The 15,262-nt window shown below is 36.3% G+C and overlaps 3 protein-coding genes across 3 annotated transcripts; 1 reads left to right on the top strand and 2 right to left on the bottom strand.

The window, feature by feature from the left end:
• Positions 1-6: 6 nt before the first annotated feature.
• Positions 7-1,640, top strand: LOC143571656 (uncharacterized). The gene is made up of 3 exons (XM_077057027.1): positions 7-210; positions 287-454; positions 1,035-1,640. The coding sequence occupies exons 1-3, from the start codon at positions 81-83 to the stop codon at positions 1,184-1,186; spliced, it is 450 nt and encodes a 149-aa protein (XP_076913142.1). The 5' UTR covers positions 7-80; the 3' UTR covers positions 1,187-1,640.
• A 2,450-nt stretch (positions 1,641-4,090) lies between these two features.
• LOC143571665 (uncharacterized) lies at positions 4,091-6,062 on the bottom strand. The gene is made up of 2 exons (XM_077057034.1): positions 5,344-6,062; positions 4,091-4,625 (listed from the first exon to the last, which is right to left on the bottom strand). Exons 1-2 carry the CDS (start codon positions 6,060-6,062, stop codon positions 4,091-4,093), a joined length of 1,254 nt encoding a protein of 417 aa, XP_076913149.1.
• Positions 6,063-11,711: 5,649 nt separating this feature from the next.
• On the bottom strand, positions 11,712-13,408 carry LOC143571657 (uncharacterized). Its single transcript, XM_077057028.1, has 2 exons — positions 13,278-13,408; positions 11,712-12,264 (listed from the first exon to the last, which is right to left on the bottom strand). The coding sequence occupies exons 1-2, from the start codon at positions 13,334-13,336 to the stop codon at positions 11,715-11,717; spliced, it is 609 nt and encodes a 202-aa protein (XP_076913143.1). The 5' UTR covers positions 13,337-13,408; the 3' UTR covers positions 11,712-11,714.
• Positions 13,409-15,262: the final 1,854 nt, after the last annotated feature.

Consider the following 15,262-nt stretch of genomic DNA (forward strand, 5'->3'; position numbering starts at 1 on the left):
GTGGGAGCATACCTAAATTAAAATTCAGTGATCGCGAAACCTATGCTGGAAACAAGACAAAAGAATATGATGATCTGGCAATGAAGTATTTGTCATATGTACTTTTTGTACTTGTAGCATGCTCTTCTGTATATTCACTCATGTATGAAACCCACAAGAGCTGGTACTCATGGATCCTCTCGTCACTCACTAGCTGTGTATACATGTTTGGTGAGCCCTTACAGAACTTTAAAATAAATACTCAGAATATATTAGCAAATGTATTCATATTACCATGTTATTGCAGGTTTCATTATGATGTGCCCACAATTGTTCATCAATTACAAACTAAAATCGGTTGCTCATTTACCATGGAGGCAGATGACTTACAAGTTTCTCAATACGATTATTGACGATCTCTTTGCCTTTGTGATAAAAATGCCAATGCTACATCGGCTTTCTGTCTTCCGTGATGGTACGTTTTGATCCAACTTCACTGATAAATAGCCAAATTGGGTTTCGGGGGTTGGGTCTTTTCATATGGTTGAAATGGGCTGACCTAAAATAGCCTATTTTTTATATATATTTACCGTGTCAAATACGGTTATAGATTTTATACTCTTCCCAGTATTAATCTAGTTTTTGTTAAAAACAAGGTTTTATGCATCAAAAGTATATGTTTTGACGACCTTCCATCTTGTTAGACCCGTTTATTTCCTCACTGATCTCTTTGTTATACACAAAACCTAATCTGAATTGAACAATTTAGAAGGAAACGGGTCAAATCTGCCACCTTTAGTATGGGAAAATTATGAGCATGACCATTTTGACTGGGGAATTGACAAAGTAGTCGATTCTTTATAATTAACGATTAACCAGTTTTATTAAAAATTCCAATTCTTTTTATAAAAAAGAACCTATCATGTATACTTTGGTGCAAATGATTTTAATCTGTAGCAGATCCATACTGCTACGCCGGGACCCACCAAGCTTTGGTATTCTGCTACTAATTCCATGCTCACTGTTGACGTCTGTTGTCGATTTTATGGTTGCAGATGTTATATTTTTAATATATTTATATCAAAGATGGGCTTATCCGGTGGACAAAAAGAGAGTGAATGAATTTGGATTTGGTGGGGAGGATGAAGATGAAGCCTTGGCAGCGGCAGGCTCTAGCAGTACTGCAGAAGAGAAGAAAACCAACTAAGAACTGCTGACCTAAAATAATGTCAATTTTTGGACAACGCACACCACAGGTTTGTTAGTGTTAAGAATATTTTTGTTTAATTATGATTTTACTTTTATCTTAAGTTGTTGATCTTGATGGTTTAAAGTTGTTTAATTAGACGAGTAGAAAGGAAGGTACAGTGTTTGTAGTTTCGGATTTTCCAGTGTCAATCCTATTGATTTGCATAATCATATTCTTAAAAGAGCGCCATTGTAGAAAGTAATTCCCTATGCTTTAATGTAGTGTTTTTAAACTAGGATCGTGTTTGGATATGTGATTAAATGATTAGTTCTACAGAAAACTCAAGATTGTTTATTTATCGATATCCAAACTCAAATTTCTCCTAATAGTCCATATCCACCTTCCATTTAATAGACACTGAAATGATAACTAGAAGAAATTGACATTTGATTACGAATGTACATCAAATGAGGCTAGAAAAATGAAAACTTTTGTAAAACAAACAAACATTGTTGTTGCATGCAGACATTTGGTACTTGGAACTTATATGTACGTAACCTGAATAACAGGTTATTCCTAATAAAAACATGCATTTAAACAACCCTCTCCCTGCTCTACGTCAGAATACATTGATAATCAAGAGGTAATCGATACAAGTCGTGATCCAGTTTTCCTGAATGTAACAGAATATGTTGCAAGAGCATTGAAATGTAGCTCTTCAGGATCATGGATGCATAAATACTTGTTAATTTTCAATGGAGACTCATTATTCATACTATGGAAAGGTATGTAGTTGACGTTTATATGATGTCTAATGGTAAGATGGAAGGTGATAATGAAAAGGAATGTGGACGTTAAACAATATACGCGTAACTACAATAATAAAATCGGTGGCATTGCAATTTGAGGTCAAGAACATGTAACCATCACATCAGCTACCTCGAGTTTGCCCTCAAGTTTAGAATGTCGCACCTGGGTGGAACCAGGTGAGGGTCGAGAGGGTCCTTTGACCCTCCAGTCCCTTAGTTATGATCGAAAGAAAAGAGAACCTTACGAGCTATGATGACCCTCTGACTAAAAAGTTTCGATTTTCGGTTGCATGCAAATATTGTGCATAGTAACTCCATCTACATTGCTTACAACAATAAATCACTTTCATAGTTTCATACTTTCATGCATAACCCAATATACTAATGGTTACCACAACCTTAGAGATAACTCGACGTATGTACAATATCCGTCAAAACTAAGTGTATCTAGTAAAACAATGAAATTCTGTTAATCCCATACTAACAACCACTACTAGTGGGTTCAAGTCACTACCAATGAAAGTTGAAGTGCACCACTTTTTAAAACCATAGGGACGCAATCGTACCATTTTGACTTTTAGCACAACATGCTTCCGTCCACAAACCACATGGATGCAAATAAATATTGTCTTTAAAATTTAAATTACCATTTTTAGGATTTAAAAAGAAATGAAAAAGAACACATTTGCCAAGTTTAGCGCCAAAGTATCCCGGACTTGTGGCCTAGTGATAGGAGGCATGGGTTTTCTAGTAGAGACCCAAGTTCGATTCTTTTTGGTGGATATAGGAAATGGAGGACTTGAGCTAGGCCTTACGAGGTTGTTAGTTCGAATCCCAAGCCCACCCAGATTTTCGTCCCACCGTGTGTTACGCTTGAGAGTTCTGCTCTTGTGGTGACACAACGATTGTCAAGTGCCAGCCGGCGGTATGGTTTCCCGGTGAACGCCAAAGCCAAAATCTCTGAAGCCAACGTGAGCCCGATTAAGACAACATAGTCTGACCAGAGTGAGACAACAAGACTCTTCAAAATTGGGGAGTGCAGTAGCCGAACATACATGAAAGTCGCCTTTCCAAAAAAGAAAAAAACGTAAGTTTAGCGCCAAATCAGTGGAAAGCTTCATTTTTTTTCAAGTAATATATTATACAAAATCAATAAATAAAAATTAATATTACAAGAATATGCTTACAAGTTACAACACTGGTCTGACTTTTTTGTCGTCAAACCCGCTACTTTCCATAAACTAAAATACATATGAAATATTTCACTCTTAGCACCACTATCTTATGTTCCTAAAGCTTATTATACAATATGATACAGATATCAGTTTCAATTAAACAATAATGAATAAATTTAAATAAAAACCACAGTTATAAATCGCTACATTTGACTCTCGAAAGTCAACTTCGACAACTCTTATAGTCTGACGCTACTACCGATTTGATAGAGCAGCTGACAGTTGACGAAACTTAGGTTGCACAGTGATAACTCCAATTCTCGCCTCATAGTAATAATACCTGTCATTCAATTTATATGCTTTAACTACTTAACCAACTAATAAACTAGAAAACCAAGATTATAGGGAGATTATAACATCCTAAATAATAATTAATACTAGGAGTTGAAAAAGACGCACCCTTTTTCACTTAGAAAGCTTTTTATTACTACCGGAAGCGCAGCTGCCCCTCGGCTGTGACTGCCTTTCCCTGCGCGATCACAAGTTCAATATATCGGTTACAACTGTCTTACCGGCAAAATGGTGTCAAAATGAGCAGGTAGGGTCAGGTAATGGGTGACAAAATGGGTTCAGGTACCAACATAGAAAATATTCTTTTACATTACAAAATTGACAATCATTACTAATCAAATTTATACAACCATATCAGTAAATAGTATTCCTGTATTCCTTTCCCAAATTAATTTCATTAATCCTCTTTTATAGGCAAAATGTCTAATCCATACATCTCTTTGTATATTATTAATCAGAATAAAATATCATACTCAGTTGAAGAAACATTTCAACCTAATTACAGTTAAATGGGCAGAACGGGCCAGATGTTGCCCAAAGTGTGTTTTTGATGCAAAAAAACCTCCAAAATTATAATGTTAAAAAAGTTAGATTATTACTTTATATAATATAACTTTTGAATCATATTCAACATATAGCTTACAGAAAGTTGAACAAAAATGTGTTTGGAGTTTGGACAACCCAAAATAACCAAATCTTGACCCATTATCAAACTGCAGCATACTGAACAAATAAGAAGGTATTGTAGATAAATTTGTATGTTTATTACCTGTAATAACTTCTAACAACTTTGGCTTAGATAACTGTTGTCTTTCTGACTTATCTATTTCTAAACCGACTTTAACGTTGGTTTTATCAGGTTTTGTAGACAACTGAGACTCAATCTTTAATAAATGCTCTTGTAAAACTTGAACTGCTTCTGTGGCATGAAGACCATGCAAATCCAACTTCCAATCATCATTTTCACAGTTTATGATGGTTAATATTTCCTTAGCTGCCTTAGCATGAAGCTTTTCTGCATTATTCCATTCTTCTCGGGCCTTAAGGGAATATTCCAGTGCAGCTGCATGATCTTTTCTCAAATAGGCATCGCTGGCAGCTTTTGAGTGACGGGAGGCAAACCTGTTCACCAAAACATGATGCAACATTAATCTTAATATACACAAGTACACAACTATCATAAGTTCTATGGGTGGCAATGGTGACCTCATCTTTAAAAAATGGGTTGATTTGGACAAAAGTAAGTTGTATATGGGTTACCTAAAATTAGTCAACGGGTCAATTTGGGTACACTCAAACTAGTCAAAGGGTCAAAACGAGTGACTATTGTAAAACTTAACTTAAAACGGGGTTCATATGGGTTCCATCACCCATGACCATTGTTTATCTACACCACCTACTTGTCATCGCCAGCACCACCACCACTCTACCACCAACGCGCCCACCACCACCACCACCGCAACTGACACGTCACCACCGCCTCCGCAACCAGCATGTCACCGACGTGCCCACCACCACCACCGCAACTGACACGTCACCACCGTCTCCGCAAGCAGCATGTCACCAATGACGCGCCACCAAAGTTGCCACCACGCCGCTACACCCACTGCTGTCCCCGTCATCACCACCATGCTACAGGCGACACCAACAAGCCCGGAGCCACCACCATTCCACTACCGCCACCTTTAAATGACCCGTTTTGTCCCAAATTCATTTCAATGAGAACCCATTTTGATTCGAACCAAATTAACACTTCTTTAAAATGGCCCGTTTTGACCCGAAATCATTTTGTTCAGAACCCATTGTCACCTGAACCCGCCCTTATAAATTATAATCATACCTCATTGCCCTGATCGCTTCTTTTCGATGCATTTGGTACATGTCATCATCTTCCCATTCAGGCTCCACTGGAATCATACTCATATCCATCATAAACCCTAGTTGTACAGTATCACCAAGAAGAACACTACCGGAATTATTATGCTTATTTAATCGTTCATCATCTGCTGCAGTAAGACCAACTTCCTCAATATTATCATCAAGTTCTGTTATCTTCTTCTCCTGCAATCTACCACGGGGAGCCATCTCAATTAACAGAGCCGATGCCTTGTCAATATCATTATCTACAGCTGCCATTATATCCTCAATTAAGTTCTCATTAGCCCATGGATGATCTACCTTCAGTTTCTCATTAACTCGAGAGACGTTTTCTACATAATCGGAACTCAACTTTTCACTTTGACTATTTTCCTTCAAAGGGTTATGAGCATCCTCGCTGGTGATCGTGTTTCGAACACTTGATGAGTGAGTCAGCGCAGAAAAGAAAGATTTCCCAATAAGACTACCATTTCTTGAAGGATTTTGGTGGTTTTGTAATGCAGTAATCTTGGTTGAGATTGGTGGGTATGGATCATTATCATTATCATTATTATTATTATTATTATTATTATTATTATTATTATTATTATTATTATGTGTTTCGACATCCGTGAATTGTTTTGGTTGGTTTTTAGGGTCAAATGCAGCCCATCCAGGCGTTTTACGCCTCATACTAGACATATTTAAGTATCTCTCACTTTCAAAAGCAATCTCATGTATAAGAAAGAACAATGCATTAACTCTCTGAATGAGTCACACAGCAAATTTGAGGACCTGACATAATAAACATGACGAACGAGAGTAATATGATAGAGTGGCATACACACATATATACAGATACAGATATAGATAATGGATATACACAAGGGTGGGTTTTGCTATATAAACACCGCCCCAATAGTGTACACCGGCGTGGCTGTCACATCTTAAGTGCGGCTGAGTCAGAAACATCATAAATGAGAGTAATTTAATAAAGCTACACAAACACAAACACAAATACATATAGTAATGGATATGGATATATACAATAATAATACAAACATTAGAAAGCAACCAATTAAACCTTTCGGAAGTTGATGGTGATTAAAAGATTCTTGTATTAAGTTGTTCAGGTGCAAGATTCAGTTTTTATGTTTGCTGCTACTAGTAATAATTAATAAAAGTTGTTGTCAGTCAAACAAGTGAAGAGGTTAAATTGGTTGGTGTTTAATGTTTGTATAATTATATATGTGTTTGTGCAGCTTTATTAAATTCCTAACACATCACATGGGATTGAAAATTGAATGAATTATTGATTGAAACAACAGAAGTGCGTACCAATTCAATTAGGGGTTGTAATGCAAGTATTTGGAATCGGATGTTGGTCGTCCGTGGGTAAGGTTGTGGCTCCCCACGTCCGGTCCGATCGTCGGCGGTTTTCGCTGTGGATTTTCTGACCCTAGGTCTGCGTTGACCAAGCACAAATCAAATCCACTCAAAATTCCTGATGTTTTTTCTTTATTTTATTATATATATTTTTTAAGACATAATTATAGAAATTGTCTTTATCTTCCACTCAAATTTCAATTGTGGTTCATGATCTTCAAAATTGATTTTTTTTTCCTTTACGTTTCAAAATCCTTCAGCGTTTGTCCTTTTCGTCTAGCTCAGTTAAAAATCTTCATTAAGTCAGGTCATGTGCCTTACACATAAGGGTAAATTAGTCATTTTATCTATTAAATTAAAAAATATTTTAATAAATAAAAAAAAAACAATAAAAAACTAAAAATATATATTTAATTATCACTCTCTCCTTCTTCTTCCTCCTCCTCCTCCACTGGCAGCCACCACCAGTCCACCACTGCCGTCTTCTCCGAAAAAGAAAATCGCCGTCTTCTCCAACACAACCAACCTTCCAGTACCACCGTCCAACTTCCACCCACCTCCGATAGCCACCATCTCACCCCTTCCGACGACCCACCGCATCCTTCAAACGTCGGTGACTGTCGTAAACCATCGTCACCGGAATCCACCACAGCCGGAAACCACTACCACAACTGGCTCATCGTCTACCACTCCACTACTGCAACCGTCTCCCACCTCCACCCATATGCAAATCCTCGATAAACAGCCCACCCCCATCTTAAAACCTTCATCATATCTCTAGATCTGTCGTCGAAACCACGATTAGGGTTTCTATCAGCAAGGGGCTTTGATTGCAAGCATAGCGGCACCGGTGCCATGGAAGAAATACACCCAAATAAAGAGAGATAATGGAGATGGCAGCCATGATTCTGGGCAAAGAGTAAAGAGAGAAATGGAGATGATTGGTCCGATGAAATGCTTTAGAGGGTAATTTAGAAGTTTGGTTTTGTAATTACTACAATCTTCTGTGATTGCAATTGGGAGCTGCAGATGAAGTATTTCACTTCTCTAATTTATGTGGAAATTTACAAAGGCTGGTCCATTTATGCATCATTATTTCATGGAAACCGTGTTCACAAGCTCCAATTTGACTAGTTCCTTTTGAAGTGTTAGCAATTACCCGGGGTCTAGGCCTCTTTCCGGGAAAAAGAAGTAGAAATTGCTATCAATCAGAGTGTATATTTGACTACTGACTACCAACCTCCGGCAACTTCCGACTCTTGGTTTCCAATTTTGATCGGAGTTGAGAGTAATAATAATAATAATATCCATGCCATCGGAGCAGTTAATATCGTCGATGGTATGGCCGCCGGTGGACGGTGGTTGTGAAGTTGGTTGATAGGTGGCACCGGTGGTTTCATGAGTGGCGGCACCGGTGGTTTCAGTTTGTGACGGTGGTTGTATGATTTTGGATTTGGAGACAGGGAGTTTGGTGGGTGTGATGCTGAACGACAGTGAAGGTGTGGTGGTGATAGGTGGGGGTTGTTGGTGGTAGCAGGTGGGACGGTGACGGTGGTGGCTGCCGGAGATTGGTAGTGGAGGAGAAGAAGAAGAAGATGGAGAGAGAAAGAATTAAATATATTTTTTTAGTTTTTTTATTGTCTTTCTTTATTTATTAAAATATTTTTTTAATTTAATAGGTAAAATGACGGTGACGGTGGTGGCTGCTGGAGATTGGTAGTGGAGGAGAAGAAGAAGAAGATGGAGAGAGAAAGAATTAAATATATTTTTTTAGTTTTTTTATTGTCTTTCTTTATTTATTAAAATATTTTTTTAATTTAATAGGTAAAATGACTAATTTGCTCTCATATGCAAGGCACATGCCTGACTTAACGAGGATTTTTAACTGGGGCGAAAATGACAAACGCTGGAGGATTTTGAAACGTAAAGGACAAAAAAGATCAATTTTGAAAATCAGGGATCACGAGTGAAATTTGGGTGAAAGATAAAGGACAATTTCTGTAATTCTGTCTTTTTTTAACACTAACCCTATGTTTCAAGTAAGACTAGAACTTAGGCCGGCCACGTTGCAGCTACGTGTAATAGGGCGTGGTTAGGACCCCGCATAGCGTGTCTAGCTTGATCCTCTTCTCAGCGTGATGCGACGAAGACATTACTTAGCTCGACATTTGGCATGTCTTAGTCCCACTTTACCATAAACTCTAAGGCGGCTTTCAAGCGTGCGAAGTGCAAATTCGGTCACATTGCGCCCGTGCACGTCTAGTGCTTCACACCCTCGCTAGGACCACCGAGAGTGTCTTGTCATATAAGAATATTATAATGTGAGTTATCTTTCTTATAAAGAGCTCACAAATTTTATAATCTACCGATATGAAATAAGAACCTACTTTCTTATTTATATCAAGGCGGAATGATTCCCATGGCCGGCCTAAGAGGTGTGCGAACCGCATCTTTAGCCGGGGCACCTTTTTTGGGGGCACAAATTATATATATATATATTAAAAAAATTATGTAATATAATTGATTTCGATCATTTACAGTTTATCGGGCCCAACATGTTTTTTGATTCATAGTCGATTTGGTAAATTTTAGGTTATTGGGTCCAAACCATCAAACCAAAATCAATAAGTAAAAGGAAAAAAAACAAAGTGATAAGAGTTCAAGTAGCCAAAAAGGCTTCATTTACTCCTGAAGAGAATTTTAGAGTAAATTTTTTTTATATATTATTGATCAAACTATTGCTTCTGTTGAGACAAGATTTGATCGATTCAAAAATTATGATACATTATTTGGTTTTTTGTATCCACTTAACTTGAAGGAAATTGATGATGAAGATCTTAAGTTGTTTTATAATTTTCTTGAAAATGCATTCAAGTTTGAAGGAAGATCGGATATTGATAGCGAGGAACTTTATATTTAGTTACGCTCATTAAACACATTGTGTACCATGAAATTTGTAAGCCTTATTGAAGCTTTGAAGCATTTGAATGAGACCCAAGAAAATTTTCCAGATGCTAGGATTGTATATTAAATATTTTTAACTATTCCAATCATGGTGGCATCTGCAATAAGACATTTTTCAAAGTTGAAGTTACTAAAATCTTACTTACGATCCACAATATCCCAAGAAAGACTTAATGGATTGGTGATGATAGATATTGAGAGCGAAATCATAAATAATATAAACTGCGAAGAGGCAATCAAAAAATTTATTGTCAAGAATGCTAGGAGAGCTTCATGAATCATCGGTTAGCCATTAGATATTATTGTATTTGGCTTTATTACTATATTTTTTATTCTTTTATTTTTATAACTTTAATGTCGTTTAAAAAAAATTAGCTTATATGTTATATATTTTGTTACTCGTTAGGGCCTATGGGCCTTTTTAGGTTAGTTCGACCGAGATACATAATTCTCGGTGACGGCCTAGATGATTCCGTTTTTTTCCTCCAATGTGAGAAACTCACTTAGGGGTGTTTGAGATTCTTTATTTTACCTTTTTATAATTTTTCATTAAGTTAATAAGTTACAACATTGTAACTTATGAATTTTTTCTCATAATATTACTTTTTAAAAAGTTAATAAATTATACATTGATAAAAATAAACAATCCCAAACACCTCCTTATTTTACCAATGTAGGATAAACCGACACCCTCCTATTCTACATTCTTATCTTATCTATACTCTTTTCACTAGTTTATTTATTTATTTAATTATTACATAAAGAGATTTATCCTAAATGCGTGTTTGAAAGTGTTTAGAGGTAAACGCGAGATAGCCACAAGGTAGGGCTGACCTTGCGATTATTAGTTTTTTATGTTTTTTGTTAGTTCAATCTGAAAGTGTTTAGTGTTTGTTATTTCTATTAATGAAATTGTGTTTTTATGTTTTTAAATATACTCTGTATAATTTAAGTTTTATCTAAAAAAATGAGTAGAGTGTAATTTGGGTAAAAGTTAGTATCTATCCCTTCTTGGGGATATGGGTGGCTCTATGAAGGGAGACTGAGATTTTTGTGATTTTTAGTTCGATCCTGAGGGCATCCAGATTTTACCAACAGTGCGCTTTCGGGCGGTGGGTTTTCCCCAGAACTGAAGATAACTTGGAGGCGCTTAAGGGCTCCATACGACTGGATTGGGTCAGCTGGCGGTGACCGTTTACCATTAGATTACCCCGTACAGAGTACCTAAAAATTCTATATTTACTTGCAGTACCAAAAAAAAAGTATCCATCCCTTCTGGTTGAATGCTTTTGGGTAAAGTTAGTAGTACATCTTCCACCCAAAGGGAAAATTCCTATAACTAATTAACACATTAATACCCAACTTTTTATTATAATGAATAACTAGCTAGGTTAACGTCTTGTGTAACACAACACAAACATTATAAGTTTATGGTATAGATTATAAGGTATTATTACATATTGAATATTAATAAATGAGTGGTTGCATATTTTTAAAATATAAAGATTAGTAAGAATAATTTGCATTTGTATTTGAAAAGAATAAAAATGAAAAATTGTCAATCTATACCTATTATGGAAAAAACGTTGGCATCAGATCATCTTAGTTAAGTTGGTATGCTACAAGCATTTTAAAAACAAGGTTGTGAGTTCGACAAAGACCTCCGTTTTCGCAGTAAGAGTACCAAACCAGCTCATTCTACGAATCAGAATGGCCAATACGCATTTTAGAAAGTTAACTATTCATATGGTGAGAAGTTTTCCTAGTAAACCTTTTGTCAAAGGTGGTGATGGCAAGAAACCATGGTGCAAGCTCCAAAATATTGGTTGGCCTATCTAGTACCATAACTTTTAAATGGAAAACATCACAAGTTTAATCCCATTTTCATGTTTACATGCCAGATTTTCCTAGAATGCTTTTCAAGTAGCAAACAAAATGAATTTGGAAAACCAAAAGCAACTACTAAATGGCATGGGAAACAGAGAACAAGAATTAGCAAGAAGCTTAGAATCCATCCTCTTCTGCCAAAACCATTCTACTTAAAGGGCTTGGACCAAGCTGCCTCCTTCTTTTAGCATTTCTCTTCCTCACAACCTCTAACTCATTTCGCCTTCTTTCTTTCATCATCGCGTCCTCTTCGACCACAAGTCTTCTCATCAAAACATCATCGGTTAAAGACTTCCCTCTAAATATCCTCCTTCTTTCTATGCTCGCTCTTGCAGTTGTCAAATCTTGTACACAATTTGGAAATGGTTTGGATCGCGGGTAGGTGTTGCTTCGTCTAGGTGGCACGCCAACATGGAACACAACATCGCTATAGGATGATATAGGGACGCATAGGCAAACACGGGTGATTGAGGTGACAACGTTTAAAGAAGTCGACTTTCTAAGCTTTTGTCTTTCGGGTGTGGTGTTTCTTGTGGTATTAAACTTGGTGGGTGTGGAAAGATTCTTCTTTAAGATTTGGTTTGGTGTAGGAGCGATCTCCGGAGATTTTGGATGAATAATTTTCCACGGACTAGTGAGCTCCATTGCTCTTTGATACCAAGGCTTCCTGTTGCAAAGTTGTATGCATAAGTTAATTTTGGTTATATTTCTATTTCAAGCGGGTCAAATTGGTATAATGAAAAACTCCTAGTTAAAACAGACGGTCGAAAGAGTTTATTTTTAATGCATAAAACCTTGTAAATCAGTTTATTGTTATTGTAATAATGTTATTACTTGACATGTTTCAACCCCTATGTTGTTTCTACCCGAAAACATGTTTTGTCCTGTTAATCAATTCGCGGGACCCCTATCGCAAGATAGTAACCAAAGCAGTGTGAGATAGTGACCAAAGCGGTGGTGATCAAAGACGAATGTCTGATTGCCTACACATTAGATTTGGAATTAGCAGTTGTGTCACAAGTTGTCTACAAAGAAGAATTATTGACAAAAGAAAAGCAATACAATCCAAAATGGGTCCAGAATCCAGATACTGGACAAAAAGCTTTTATGTTGACCAACCTTTGGTCCATGAAAATAAAATTTGAATACTCAAATTATTTAAATTGCGGTTAATTAAGTTTCTAAATTACAAAAGATAATCTTGTGTTAGAATCTTGTAACCTTAGACATCTTGTATACCAAGAGATGCACATTAGCTGATATTTTATCTTTCAAGAAAGGGAGACAAGTTTTAGATACGCTCTAGCAAACGGTTGATAAAATGCCGTGTTTGAAAGAAAACACAAAAAAGCGTATACTAAGGGAAATATGATATTACTTAATTAAATAAACTAATACATCAAGCTCCCTTTAGTTACAGATTAAGGGGGTAACTAAGCGAAACTAAGAAAGTAAATAAACAACTAATTAATCACATGAACGGGTTAGAACTCACGAGTTAGATTTATATGTCGTTTTTCACGCATCTTGCACACGACATATTCGTGTTTGAAACTATTAATTGGGTTATGTGTCCAACTATCATTTCATCATGAAAGAGCAAAAAACTTACAGAAACTAGAACAAATAATTAAATTATTTGTGTTTACAGAATTGAAACTGGATGTAGAAGAAACATACCTTGATGTTGAAGATGTGTTCTTGGGATCCTGCATGAATAGATGAGCAATGATGTGCATGGGAGTGATGGATGAGGAGAGTAAGTATGAAAGGAGTTCATGTATATTACAAAATGATCTGATGAAGCTTTTTGGTTGTAAAAATATGGATGTTGGTTATCAGATAGAAAGAAGTCAAAATTCAAAGGAAAAGTTGGGTTTCTTGCTTTTTAGTGAAATTACCAATTAGCCCCATCCTCAAAACTAGCTTCACCCCCCCCCCCCCCACCTTTCTTTTTTTTTTTCTTCTGATATATTATATTTTGTAATACATTTTGAAAAGGGGTGCTAAACAGGTCGTGTTCATAGGTTAAGGATCTAACTCGATATGAACTTGAAAAGATTGACACAAACCCGTTTTCAAGTTAAGTCTTGACAGGTTGACTCCCACACGACCTTTTTAACTCGATTCTTTTATATATTCTCTCTTTTTTACTTTTTCAAAACTTTAGAATTAAAAAGCTAAAACTAAAAATACAATCATGTATAAAACAATTATGTTAAAGTTATAAAACTTGATGTCACATTTTCTTTTAGCTATTAACTGTTGGAATACAATTTTAACCATGACATAAAACTCAGATTAAAAAATAAATGGGTTAAACTGGCCAACCTGCAAACCCGTTAGATTGACCCTAAGTAATGCGTCTAACCGGTTTAGACTAAACTCAGACCCACAAACGTCGTGTAATGTTTCCGTGGGTGTGAGAGGTCCATACACTTTTAGTTTTGGATCTATATGTTAGTTATGAGAGAGATATTGGCCCCAAAATCACTTTAGGTCCCTCACACACCTTGTAATAATATTGAGCTCCCACTTTTGTATAATGATATTCTTACCTGTCACTTTAATAAACATAACATAATGGTGGATCAAATCTTAGATCATGCATGCATTAACAACGAGGATTTAATCATGTCACTTGTTTTCTTTTTCTCTTTTGATAAATCTAATTATACTCTTTAGTAAGCAACGAATATAGGGATGATTGAGACTTGTAACTTAAAAATATGAAATTGATATCTTATTATCTCGTGATGGCATCTCACTCAAGTTGTTATTAATAATAAGTATAATTAATTTGGTATTATACTATTATTACATAGCATGTCATGTCATCATAGTGTCTACCCAATCAAGGCCTTCAAAGTTCAAACACAGTAATTTTGGGCCACTAATAATCATTCATTGAGAAATGAAGACATTTGTAACAAAAAAATAAAATATTTATTTGATGATGTTGTGTATCTATTTAAAAACTATTCATTTGGCAATGTTACATAGTGACAGTTGATGAAACATGTTCCGTACGGTTAAACATTAGTGCCAATTAAATATGATTGAAGTTTGTAGATGAAAAGGGTGACCAACAAACCAAAATGGGTTGGTGATATCATTTCCAATATGTGTGGTCGTGGATATAGCAATTAATTATGCGTTTTTTTTTTTGAACGGCGACTTTCTCAGTTAAGTGATAACGCGACCGCATTCGCGGCCCCATCACCCTCGGTCCAGACTATGTTGACATTATCGAGACCCACACTGGAACCTAAGGATCATTTGGCATTCCCGGTAAAACCCCCGCTCACCCCACCCGAAGGCACGACAGGTTTTATGAATCAGGAAAAATCCGGTCGGCATCAGGGATCGAACCTGGGTCTCCCCGTGTCTTCCTATCCTTTGCCTGGCCAACTGGGCTGGCCCAGCTGGTTAACTATGCGTTTATCTATGTCACAAATTTGATTTTTTATTCACTTAAATTATGAAAAAAATGTGTTCGCCTATGATTATCGTTTATCTCCACCACCTACTCATTATTGTTACAAACATGGGCCGTAACTTTATCCGTGTAAAAAACACAACCTAACCCGCACACTTAAAATTGTTTAACACAACCCGTTTAGCCATTTATTTAAACATGACAAATGGATTGACGGGTTGGTGGC

The sequence above is a fragment of the Bidens hawaiensis genome, unplaced genomic scaffold, assembly GCF_021521415.1.
Source record: "Bidens hawaiensis isolate Kalapana, Puna unplaced genomic scaffold, B.hawaiensis_p1.1 tig00025458_1, whole genome shotgun sequence".
NCBI lineage: Eukaryota > Viridiplantae > Streptophyta > Magnoliopsida > Asterales > Asteraceae > Bidens > Bidens hawaiensis.

Bases quoted from the DNA above. Each gene is read 5' to 3' on its own strand.
- LOC143571657 (XM_077057028.1), bottom strand. From the start codon at position 13,336: ATGCACATCATTGCTCATCTATTCATGCAGGATCCCAAGAACACATCT. The intron at 12,265-13,277 runs GTATGTTTCTTC...ACTTTGCAACAG, and splicing joins AACACATCTTCAACATCAAG to GAAGCCTTGGTATCAAAGAG.
- LOC143571665 (XM_077057034.1), bottom strand. From the start codon at position 6,062: ATGTCTAGTATGAGGCGTAAAACGCCTGGATGGGCTGCATTTGACCCT. The intron at 4,626-5,343 runs GTATGATTATAA...TTTGGTGAACAG, and splicing joins GAAGCGATCAGGGCAATGAG to GTTTGCCTCCCGTCACTCAA.
- LOC143571656 (XM_077057027.1), top strand. From the start codon at position 81: ATGAAGTATTTGTCATATGTACTTTTTGTACTTGTAGCATGCTCTTCT. The intron at 211-286 runs GTGAGCCCTTAC...ATGTTATTGCAG, and splicing joins TAGCTGTGTATACATGTTTG to GTTTCATTATGATGTGCCCA. The intron at 455-1,034 runs GTACGTTTTGAT...TTATGGTTGCAG, and splicing joins GCTTTCTGTCTTCCGTGATG to ATGTTATATTTTTAATATAT.